This window comes from Agelaius phoeniceus, chromosome 15, assembly GCF_051311805.1.
Source record: "Agelaius phoeniceus isolate bAgePho1 chromosome 15, bAgePho1.hap1, whole genome shotgun sequence".
Taxonomy (NCBI): Eukaryota; Metazoa; Chordata; class Aves; order Passeriformes; family Icteridae; genus Agelaius; species Agelaius phoeniceus.
This window is the reverse complement of record NC_135279.1, coordinates 9464010-9476155: the sequence shown is the minus strand read 5'-3', so window position 1 is coordinate 9476155 and position 12146 is coordinate 9464010. Positions and strand designations below refer to the sequence as shown.

Sequence of the window (12146 nt, the reverse complement as noted above, 5' to 3'; positions counted from 1 at the left end):
TTTTTGAGGGCGCCCAAATGCCAGGAGCCAGCCTTTGGAAGGGCTTTGGGTTTTCACAGTTTCACCCAGGCAGGCAGTGGAGCCTCAGAAGGAGCCAGAGCAGAAACCTCTGGTAGACACAGGTACTGGGTGCTTTCAAAGATCCCACTATGTACTTAGCTGTATCTTCAGACATCTAAATCCCTCTAAAAGTCTCACCCTTAGTGTCTAAATCCCAGGTGCCTAACTCACTTCTAGGAAAATCTCACACCAGGGTTTATTCAGTGAATCTTTTTTTTTTTTTTTTTAAATCTGGTCCTTACTCGCATAGGGCTTTTGAAAATCCCACTGCTAATCTCCTATACCCAGGCATGTATCACTTTGAACCCTGTCATATAAATTACTTTGTGCTTCTGGGGGACAGCCACTACTTTGTCCCTGCTCATACTAGGTCAGATTTTTGGGTTTTTTGCCTATTAACACATAGGTTTTCCGGGATTTTTTTCTGACGGGGGAGGTCTGAAGTTGCTCGGCAAGACTTGAATTCGCAACCCGGAGCGAGTGCTGTTTTACATGTGATTCCGGGGAGGAATCTCAGGCTGCCGTGGATCGCAGGGCTGCATCGGCAGAGGTGTCGGGAGGAGCTGGTTCTGGGCTCATTTACATCGCCGGGTTTGCCCCCGGGCACAAGCCTTGCTCAGCTCCACTGATCTCCTGGGAAGATTTGAGAGCAAATTTGCTTGTCTCTAGCAGAGGCTGAACATTGTTACCTGGCTTTCTGCAAGAAATGGCTGAGTGAAGAAGGGGGAAAAAATCAAATACATGTGTTCTTTCATTTTTCTTCTTTTTATTTCCTATGAGAATTTTTATTTGTTGGGAAGTTATTTGGTAAATAAAATTTTTGTGCGTATGCTTTCTTCATTAAAGAAATTGGAGTTGGGGATAAACAAATTATTTTTTCCTGTAAAAAAACCCATCCCTCTGCAGAAGAACAGGCTGGCTGCCATTGAAACATTTTTGATAGAAAATCTGCCTGCAGCCCTACTGCTTAATCAGTTTGGAACAGAGTGTAGCCCATGGCTTGTTAATAAGAGCAGCTTGTCCAAGCAGTTCACACAATGGTGAGCCACAGAGGAGCTTGCTGCATAGCTGTGGATTTTATTTTGCAGCTCTGTTAATTAAAATATATTTTACTTTGATGGAGGTTTTTACTATTTTCTATGAGGCTGAGCAGAGAACTGTTCTCTTTGATAGATTAAAGGAGGGATATGAAGTATTTTCTTAAAAGTAACAACTCAGCTTTGTTTGATGGGCTAACTGAGCAAAAACACTGTGTAGTTTTGTATTTTTGTTTGTTCTCAGTCTTTGTATATGGGCTGGTTTATAAGTGGGTATATTTGGCTGTTTTGATAACATCAAACTAAATATTTCACATGCAAGTTGCCAGACTGAAACAGAAAAGTCACAGATTCTCATTTAATTGATAAAGTAATTTTTACTTATACAAGCATATCTAAAATAATAAGGCCTGAAACTGTGCCACTGAAGTTAATGACAAACCCTTCATAGGTTTCATATAAAACCTGTATTTTTATTATCCCAGTTCCACTGACTTTTGTTGCAAGATTGCAGCAAATGTTAGGGCATTTCTAGGTGTTATTTTTATTATACAAAACCCCATTAAAATCTGTACTGAAGCATCCTATTAATTTAAATGGGACTTTGCATAGTTTGCTGAGTTCCAGGCCACAGATAAAGAGAAGTATGCAATTTAGAATTAAACTGACCACAGCTTTTTATTAGAAGACATTTAATCTTGAACGGACTGTGCAGTCTGAGGCATAAAGCATTTGTGAACTTCATCTGGGCTGGTGCAACCAGAGCTCCGCTGTGCAGCCGCTCCTGGGCTGGTCTGGGACCTCTCAGGACCACGCAGCATTCCCAAGCAAACCCAGGCAAAGCTCTCCCCAGGCAGCTTTGCTTTGGAAATGCTAATAGGTAAGCCAGCACACCCAGAACAAATGGAAAACTTGATTCCGGTATTTCTCTGGCTCCAAGGATCTGCTTGCCTTGACAAAGCCCGCAATCGCTAGGCAGAAGTGTTGGGACTCTCTGCAGTCCCACCGGGATGGAGCCTCTCGGGACCCAAGTGATGCAGCTTCAGGAACTCCAGCTCCAGCTTCACACACTGGAAACCACCGGGAGGAATGTGCAGGGCGAGGGATGGAAAACCATCGCCTCCGGTGTGTGGCAACACCCACCAGCCAGATGCCGGCAAGGGGAGTTCAAAACCCAGAGTGAGAAGGGTGGCGGCGAGCGGTGTTTTATACTGCCCTCCCCCCGTGGGGACTTTGGGAGTAATGAAGCATTAAATGACAGCCTTGCTCGGCTGCCCCCAGCGTGGGCACGCACCTGGGCACCTCCAAAGGCACATCGCTAAGGAAAACGTGCTTGGGCAAGGCAGTCCAAAGCCGTGCCTCAAACACCCCAAACCCCCCAATAATTCAAGCCCTAGCCATTGTGGGGGAGACCCAAAGGCTGCTGGAAGCGGGGCATCCGTAAAAGCGCACAGGGAAGGTGAAGGAGGTGCCTTCTGCTCAGTGTCTCCCTGGAATTTTCCTTTCCCTGAGCCATAAATGTGTCAAGATGCCCAAATGTCGCCCAGCAGCAGCAGATCGGCTTTCCGTGGGACAGTCCCGGGGCGGGGGGACACTGGGGAGGGACAGCAGCACAGGAGGCTGTGTCCCTGCTCCCCGGCTCTTTCCTGCAGTGTCGGGAGGGGCTGGGTGCTTCAGGACTCCCACAACAACTGAGACCTGGGGCAGGCTTTGGCAAAACGTGAACGCCGCGCTCTGATTCGGGGCTAATGGTGCTACCTCCAGGAACAGGAAAAACGAACACCTAAAATCCTGGCTAAAATCCCAGCGGAGGGCTGGCAGATCCCCTCCCGCCTGGAAAACGGGGGGGAAATCAGCCCTTGTGCTGCTCTGGTGACACTCCCGTGGCTATGGAGAGGGATGGAGCGGTCGGGGAGACTCGGACCCGCTCTGCTGAGCCCCCGTGATGAGAACAAAGCCTTGCGGAGCCCCCCAGCCCCAGAGAGAACTGCGATGCTGGGGGAACGGGGCCGTCCGCGCTCGCAACCAGCGCGTTTGGGCCGCGGAAGGGCCCCGGCCGTGGCTACTCCTGCCCCGGCTGCGGGTATTCCATCGATTCGTTATAGCAGTTATGGCAATTGGGGCAAAACATTAATTGAAATCGCAATAGTGAATAAATAGCGATTAAATCAGAGGGGTTTGTGCTTGCAAAAACTTAAAGGAGAGGGAGAATTAATCGAAAAATCTTTAAAATTCAGAATGTCGGGGAATTTGGAGAAACAAGAGAAAAACGCACCTTAGCGAAACGGGACGAGCGACTGCGGGAGAAGGAGCAGTGCCAGGGCTGCGACCCACGGGGGGCTGCAGGGTGCGGGATGAACTCTTTGGGGAGGGAAAAGCCGACCCACGGCACGGTGGATGCAGCAATGCAGCGGCAAGCAGGGCTGGATCCCCAGCTTCGGCCAACAGTCTGCCATAAAAATAAAATAAAATTGGACCTGGGGAAGGTTTGCACTGCCAGGGCTGCCCCGGGGAACGGGGGCAGGAGTCGGGGCTCCTTCCCTGTCGGGACGCGGGGAGACGGCGCAACCACCGGGGGAAGCGGGGAGGGGGCTCCCCAAAATGTCACCACGGGGTCGGGGGACAGAAAGTCGCTTTTCTTCTTGTTTAGTCGCTTTCTTAGACACAGCCAGAAAAGAACATTAAAGGCATTTCTAGATTTCGTTTCGGTTTAGGTTTTTTTTTAAAGTTTTCTTTTTTATTCCCATGCTCTTAATTTTGAAAAAAAAAAGTCACAAAACATAACTTATAAAACAATATATATACTGCATCCTTATCCACAACAGCATAATTGAAACATCCAGCGTAACGTTTACCACAGGTGTGAAATACACTGGGAAAGAAGTACCGTGTGCATTTTATGTCTCTTTGTCATCTACAGGTAATAAGTATCGACAAAAATAAGCAACAAATATGCCTGCAATTAAACTTCATATGCCTTTTGTATGCGTATTAATAAAAATCATATTTATAATTTCCATGTTTTGTTTGTTGTTTTTATTTTTTTCCAACAAGCACTTGTAAAAGTATCTATATTTACATAATAACACCTTAAGATAATAACACCTTAAGAAATTTTTTTTGGTTCCTTGTTTTTCCTTCACATTTAGAAAAGCAAGGAACGCTTTCAGCTTTGCTAAGAACCTTTCCGGACGCCGAGGCGCTCTGTTTCTCTAGCAGAGATGCAGTATCTGAAATCACTTCATAACAAACCATTTTTCGTCTTTTTTTCGAGACTTTATAAACGGGGGTTGGTTTTCCGTTTTACTTTTCAAAGAGAAAAAACACCCCCTGCATTTAAATAAAGATGAATGATAATTTCATTATCAGGATACGACTTTTTAGGATGGGGAAAAAGATGAACAGTTTTCGCCTTGCTGAAGGGTTTCTGTGCTCTCTCACAACCGGGGATACTGCAGTCTTTTGGAAAGGATGAAGAGGTAGGAACCTTGAGCTGCTTAGTATCAGGAATGACTGGATTAGAGCTTCCAACTAAAGAAAAAACATCAAGAATCATGCATTTTAAAAACAGTTTATTCAACGGCCAAGGACAATGATCCGGCACAATGCAACGGTAGATATAAATATAACCTTATATAAGTGGTTGACCCTTGTCATTATTATTTTAATAGTTTCATACCTAATATTTCAACCATTTTTCCCCCTGCAGATTCTACTCTGCGATTTGGTTTTTTTTTTTTTCCTCCCCTCTTCCCCCAACCTTTTTTTTTTTTTTCCGAGTGTGATTCTGTTTCTCAGTGGTAAACATTAACCAAACTCTTCCCGTGCGACAAGCGGCCAAGAACCGTCCCACCAGCTCTTACCACCGAGGCGTCCCCTCCTGCCGCCCTCCCCGCGGGGCAGCGGCCGCCGTACCGACTCCTGTGCAAGTTCAAGTAAACACATACAACCCGCATAATCCAGAGAAAAAAATTGCAACTCATCCATGTACCAGATTTCGGTGTCTCTTGCAAAAGTTTGCTGGTCCGTTTACGGTTTTAGATGGAGTTATACTTTTTTAAAATTTTTTTTTAAAAATATTTTTAAAGCACTGTTTTGTTGGTTGCATCGTTGTTTTGCCTTTTTTTTTTCCTAGACAGTCGAAGTCCGCGGAGTTTTTGGGGCTTTTTTGGGGGGGGGGGGAGCGGGGGGGGGTGTGTGTGTGCTTTATTTTATTTTTTTCCCTCTCTCACTTGCTTGGGTTTTGCTTTTAATCATCATCGGGTTTAATATTTTTTTTTCTTTTCCGTTAAACGTCGCTTTGCTTCTGCTTTGCTTTGTCGGCGGTGCTTTGTCGGAGGTGGTTTGTGTCAAGTCCGTCAACTGTTGTACTGACAGGCGTTTAAACTAGAGCCGGGGCTTTGCAAACTGCTGTAGCCGAAACTGGAGTGCTGCTTTGATTTCAGTCTGAGGCTGGCTAAGCTGGAGTTGCAAGTGTCCCGGTAGACGCTGTAGGGCGAGCCCGGCGGCCCGTAGGGACAGGCGGGCGAGGACATGGCCGAGTTGAGCGAGGAGCCGCTGATGTTGTTGATGTTGTTGAGGCCGGAGTTGGCCATGCCCGGCACGGCCGAGTGGCCCATACTGGAGGGCATGTTCATGGAGGGGATGCTGCTGGGCGCCGAGAACATGGACTGCGAGGACAGGGGGCTCATGGAGTTGAAGAAGGTGAAGCTCTTGGTGGAGAGCGGCGCCGGGGTGAGGCTTTTGGTGGCCCAGTTGTTGTAGGGGTAGCCGGCGTACATGTCATCGTAGGGCTGCATCAGCCCGCTGAACTGGGGCACGTAGCCGTTCTTGCACAGGTCCATCTGCTGGTTCCGCTCCCGCTTTCTCCACTTGGCTCGGCGGTTCTTGAACCAAACCTGCGTGGGGAGGGGGGAGCGACACGTCTCGGTGAGTGCGGGGCCGCAGCAGCCCCCCACCCACCGCCGCTGCGCAGATGCGCGCAGGGGAGCGCAGGTATCCGCGGCCCAGCGCTGCTCCCCGCGGCCCGGCCAGCTCCTCCGGGACTCCAGAGCGGGCTCCGCGGCCCCGCACCGCCTGTCCCCGCCGCCCCCCGCCCCGCGGAACGGGGTCCCGCTCCGCACGGTGCCTGCGCGCACGGCGGGCTCTGCGCGCATCCCTCTCTGCACAGCGGGATGCGCCAGCCGGGATGCGCGCAGCCGTCCCCGTTCCCTGTGCCGAGGGTGCCTGCGCAGGTCTCCGCGTCCCCCCGCGTCCCCCTGTGCCCCCCGCGCCCCTTTCCCGGAGCCAGACGGGGGGCGAAGCACGGCCCGCTCTGATTAGGGCCGGCTCGCCCCGGCTCTGCCGCGTTTCCGAACGCTAATGCTGTGTAATAAAAGCCCCCTGTTACAGATCATAAAAAAAGGGATTAGATTAGTATGTTAGGTTTAAAAAAAAAAAAAATCAATCCCTGCATCGCCCTCGGATAGATGCAACCTCTGCCTTTACATCTAATGAGAATTTACAGCCCTAACTAGGAAACAGAGAAGAGGGGCTGGTCCTGATGTTTGATGCGAAAACCGGTTCCAGTCTCTGATTATTTTTATACATGATAATATATATATAATCGTATATATACTACATATATAGCCCTCGGAAAGCATCTGAGTGCCCCCTGATTGAAGCCGGGCAGCTTCAAAAATGTTTAAAAATTGGTTAAAAATCTGCATCCTGCTGCCTGCTGCCGGCGCCCAGGCCGCGAGCCTCCCTTGCAGCATCCTCCCCACCACAGGCCGGATTTGTCCCAGCGGGTCGGGGCCCAGGAGCTCCCTGCGGACACCGGGCCCGGCCCCGCGCAGGCTGCGCTCCCTCCGGAGCCGGGGTGGGGGCGGGGGGCGGCTCCCGGGGCCTCCCCTCCCGGCGCAGAAATGGCACAACTATTATTAAATACCGGGCTCAAGGATGGAAACTCCGTGGGGGAACGGATGGCGGAGTCTATTTTAAAAAATAACAATAATAAAAAGAATCCTGTATAAATAGGAAACGAAAGCCAACATGTTCAAAACCTGTAATATACTCCTCGGAAGGTGCTTCCAGACAGGAATTTCCTGAAAATGAGGGTAATAGTTTTAATTATGGCTCCTAGACATTTTAAAGGAAGGCCCTCATAGCAAATTAAGGTTAGATTTGCAATCTGCCATCTCAAAACATCAAACCCAAACATCTCCACACAGAAGGAGAACGAAATGATGTTAATTGCAACTCATATTTTAGTTATATTTGTTCCCTGAAATATTCAACCAGTATTAATGTTCAGGCTTTGTTTTGTTTTAAACTCAATTAAGACAATGCTTTCAGACGCAATTGTTTCAGATGGGTGGTTACTTTTCAAATGTTTAAAGCAGAATCTCTGTAATCCGATTTGGTCACTCAAGGTTTAATTGCCAAGTTAAAAACAAAAAACTAAAAGAAAAAAAAGAAAAAGTGGATTTTCCGTGCGGTGGGGCTTTGCTCCGCAGTTCCCGTTTTTCCTGTGCTTAGCCCACGGTCCCGCAGTGTGCGACCACTGTGGAAACCGCGCGGGGAAATGTCTCGGGTGGAAAAAAAGCACTTGGGAAGTGGACAAACCGAGACACAGCGATAGATCCATAGGACCGAGCCGCTTTGGCCCGGTCCTTCTTTGCCAGGATCTTTCGCTCATAAATCTCTCTAAGGAACTGCCGAAACACACACACACACACATACATGCACATATATATATATATATATATATATATATATATATATATATATATATATTTATATACATACACACACACACATATATGTTTCTAGCCGTGTGCACCAACATTACCGAGGCCCTCGAATCTGGCTAAGAGAGGTGCATATATATATATATATATATATGTACTGTATGTGTATATTTACACCATACACACATATATATGGTGGCATAGGCTCCAAGGCGTGTAAAAATCAAGCGCCTTCGCCGTACAAGTTTGTGTTTTCAGCGCGTATTGATTTTGTGACCGCTCCCCGGCCCCTGCCCTTCGCTTTCGGCCTCCACCAGCAGCCGGCGGCCCTGGAAGACGCGCGGCCGGGAGGGGCCGGCCCCGAGACCGCTCCGTGCGGGTTGGAGCTCGCCATCGCGCTGTCGCCGTACCCAGGGGCAGGGGTTTGGTGGGACATGGCCGTGGCTATTACTGGGAATAACCAGAGCAAGGGGAAATTGCTCGGATGGGATTTTGCTCCATCCCTGCGACGCTTTTCGTCCGGTCCAGAGGGTTCTTCCCCCCACAGTCAGACCCTTTCCCACCCCGGCCTTTCGCTGCTCCCTGCGCCGCTCGCCGCCCACTTTTCGAACCGGTGCCCAGCGCAAGGCCCACGGCCGCTAACCCGCTCCGGGCGGATCTCTCCGTGGCCGAGAGCTGAATTTCTCCTCTCCGACCTGGATCCCCGTTTTGGCCATTAAATCCAGCCCAGAGCAAGCCGTCGCAGCGCTCCCCACAAGGGGAAGCTGCCCCGAGCCCCCCACGCTCCGGCGGCCCCAGAGCAGAGCTCGCTCCCGGCGGGGCTGCGGCCCCTCTTACCCGGACTCGGGGCTCGGTGAGGTTGGTCCAGACGGCGATCTCCTCCCTCATGCTCATGTCGGGGTAGCGGTTTCGCTGGAAGGTGGCCTCCAGCTCCTGCAGCTGCTGGCTGGTGAAGTGGGTCCGCTGCCGCCGCTGCTTCTTCTTCTTCGCCGGGTCGTCGGCGGCCCCGTCTTCGTTTTTCTGCTCGCCGCTACGCTCTTTTTCTGCGAGGGGTCGGGTTGGGGATGGTTGGTTCATTTGGTTTTGGTTTGGTTTTTTTTTTGCTTTGTTTTTTGTCCCAGTACAGGCACACAAAGGCAGACACCCCCGCCCCGCACCCAGCGCTGCCCACCCCACTGGAGGCACGCGTGGGGGCACCCACTGGTGTCCCGCTGAGCCCTGCAGGCAGCGAGAGCCCCGCAGCCCATCCCGGCCTTTCCCGGCGCGGCTGGGGAAGGAGCAGGGAGCCCTGCCGGGCCCAGGGCACCCAGGGATGCAGCAGGAGGGACCCCAGGGCGGCTCAGCGCGGGTGACCGCATTTGTGGGGAGCGGGGTCCCCGTATCAGCGGCCGCTCCGCCTTTCTACGGCACCTTCTCGCTCCCTCCAAACCGAGGCGTGATCTTTGCTCCATTGTCTTTGTTGTGCTCGGCCGCGGTAGGAAACTTTGGGAGGGCAAGGGTGGAAAACCCAGGAGCAATTAATTGCAAAAGACCCCTCTTCGCTCCCCCACTTCATTCTCTTTTCATAATTATTTTATTCTTTATCTTTTAGGATTTTGGTGTTTATTTTAACACAGGGCTGAGCGAAGCCCTCCGCAAAAATCATTTCGGAAGAAGGAAAGAAAAAAGAAACCACCCAGGAGGGTTTTCTCGGCCGGGATTTGCGCGGGCTGGGAGCAGGAATTCAATACCGGTCCTGCGAACGCCCTCTCCCCTTTCGTAACGGGCTCTCCGCTCTCCCAGCCCGGTTTGGGCCCGGTTTGTCCCGGTTGCAGCGCTCGGAGAGGGTCTGGAGGCCCTGAACCAAAGTGCTCCGGGCTGGGCCCTGCAGGAGCGGGAAAGGTGCGGCCGGGCCGTGCAGGGCCGGGGGCCGCGGCCAAGCCCCGGCCTCGGTCCTGCTGCTGCAGAAGGGAAAAATCGCGGAGAGTTTTCTCCTTTAGAGATTTTTTCCTCCTCCTCTATAGATTGTTTTTGGTTTTGTTTTTAACCCCCTTTCGGAGGGTTTTCTCCCGCCGCCGGCGGTCCCGGGGGCATTTCTACAGCCCCGACCTCTGCGAGGTAAGCGGGGGTCTAAAAATAATCGCGTGCTGAATCCAGAGCCCGGGAGGGCTCGTCCTTGCAAAGTCACCCTTGGATCGCACCTTGCTGGGAACCCTGCACAGGGAAAGGGGTGAGGGTGCGAGCGATCCTCAGCTGCTCAGCGGACCCCAAAAGGGGCCGATCTCATGCGGGGTTTGCAGCGAACCCAAGGCCTCTCAGCACAGACCCCATCGCCCCAGGCCCCCTGGTCCCCAGACCGGCCCAGCCGCATGGCCCGGCGGCGGCGGCGGCGAAACAGAAACAAAAATCATCCCCGCCAAAACAAATCCTCCCGCTCTCGGCCGCGAATGGCTCGGACAAACCGGGCCGAGAGGGAGCGGGGGCGATCGGGAAGCGGCAGCGGTCCCGGTGGGCTCCGGCCCCCTCGCTCAGCGCTGATTTTAATTCTCCCAGTCCTCCCTAAAAATCCGGCCTCAGCACAGGGCTGTGATGCAATTCCAAATCATAAGGCAAGGCATCTTTAATCGGCTTTTGTAACTATTTTTTTCCCCCATTAAAAAATAAAATCTAAAGGTATTTTGCAGGTTCTCGGAGAAGAAAAGCAGGCAGCTCCTCAACCCTCCGGCAGCACCGAGGGGTCACACACAGGGGTAGGGCAAAATGGAGCAAATCTCCCTCTCTAATCTCCAATAATCCCCTCTAATCTCAGAGTCCCTTCCAGACGCCGGTCTCTAACTTTGTTTGCGAATCAGGCCGGGAGGCACAACCCAAACCCTGTTTATCACCGAGTGCCACTTCGGGACCCACTGCTACAACAGCCACTCTCTAGGTTAAAATTCCCAAGAGCAACAATAGCTATTAGAAAACTAAAATTACATAAAATATAAACTCCCTCTGAAACAGTCTTGCTGAGAAGGAATATTACACTCCTTCTTTAAGCTTTTGTTTCTCTCTTCTACTTTTCCCTTGTCATTGTAAAAATGTTGTTGTTTTAATTAAATGCAACCCGAGAGAGCCCAGCGTTCCCTGTAGCCCTCGCACACGGTGGTCAGGGCATGGGGATCCTTCCCTTTTCCTGCGGGGAAAGCGCTCGGGCCCCGCGCAAACCCTCACCGCGGCCGCGCACATCCCCTCCGCAGCGGCCCGCGTTGCCTGCCTTGGCCCCACGCTGCCTCTCCAACTCTGCCTGCCCTTTCTTTTTAAAAATTTTTTTTTCGCTGACAGAGAGATCTTTTTCCATCTCTGCACCACCCGAGCTGGAAAATAAACCCGGGCAAAAGCTGACATTATTTCAGAAACATCCGGCAAAACCGCACTCCCCGAAGAGCCCCCCCTTCCTCCCGACCCCATCAATTAATAACGACAGTTTTTTATTTAAAAATAAATATAATAAATAAAAGAGAGCGGCTCCTGGGATGGGACCATGGAGCCATGTGTCCCCCCGGCGGGCTGTCAGCGCCGGGCACGGTGGGGGAGGCAGCTCCAGGAGGGCCCCTGGCCCCCCTCTCCTGCTCCCGGGGCTCGCTTGGGATGAAGCCGCCGCGATCACCGGCAGCTCTCGCTCAGCCCTGTCCCTCCATCGGCTCCGGGAGCGCGGGGGTGCAGGCTCAGCACCCCCGGCCGCCCCGCGGAGGGAAGGCGCGGTGGGGAGGGGGAGGCAGCGCGGGGGGAGCGGGCGGGGGCCGCGGGGGGCGCGGGGAGGGGGAGGGTTACCTGGCACCTCCGTGTCGGAGGATTCACTGGCTGAGTTGTCGATCGGGTCTCTGGGTTCCGAGGATCTTTGCAAATGGAAGCTGGAAGCCATGTCATGGGAGGGTTGGGGTCTCAAGCTCTCAGGCAGTCTCTCCAAATTCATTCCACCTTTAAAGGAATCCATGGCAGGGGCGCCGGGCTGCCTGGGGGAGTTTGCAGGTGTTTATTCCACACAGAAAGGAACAAGGAGCTTTTTTTTTTAAAGAAGAAAAAAAAAATCAACAAAAACCAAAAGCAAATCCACTTATTACTAACAGTATTATTTTAAGGGTGTCGGAAGCAATCTGGGCAGTGCCTGGAAGGCGGTTGTCTCTGCTGGGGAGAGGCACGGCGCTCCGGCCGCATAGGCAGGGAAGTGGTAAAGATCCCTTATAGAGAAACGCGAGTTGCGAGTTGGACAGTTTAAAGCTAAAGAGATTAAAGTGACCTGCCCTAGAACAAATGCCTGTAGTTAAACGGGGCTCCTCCCCCTGAAGGTTAAAACCTC

At 51.8% G+C, this 12146-nt stretch overlaps 1 protein-coding gene across 1 annotated transcript; it reads right to left on the bottom strand.

Annotated features, from left to right (window-relative positions):
- Positions 1-5455: 5455 nt before the first annotated feature.
- Positions 5456-11783, bottom strand: PITX1 (paired like homeodomain 1). Its single transcript, XM_054643071.2, has 3 exons — positions 11621-11783; positions 8666-8871; positions 5456-5995 (listed from the first exon to the last, which is right to left on the bottom strand). Exons 1-3 carry the CDS (start codon positions 11781-11783, stop codon positions 5456-5458), a joined length of 909 nt encoding a protein of 302 aa, XP_054499046.1.
- Between the last annotated feature and the right edge of the window lie 363 nt (positions 11784-12146).

Coding starts and splice junctions, on each gene's coding strand:
- PITX1 (XM_054643071.2), bottom strand. CDS start 11,783: ATGGATTCCTTTAAAGGTGGAATGAATTTGGAGAGACTGCCTGAGAGC. Junction 8,872..11,620: donor CTCCGACACGGAGGTGCCAG/GTAACCCTCCCC, acceptor GACCCCTCGCAG/AAAAAGAGCGTAGCGGCGAG. Junction 5,996..8,665: donor TCACCGAGCCCCGAGTCCGG/GTAAGAGGGGCC, acceptor CTCCCCACGCAG/GTTTGGTTCAAGAACCGCCG.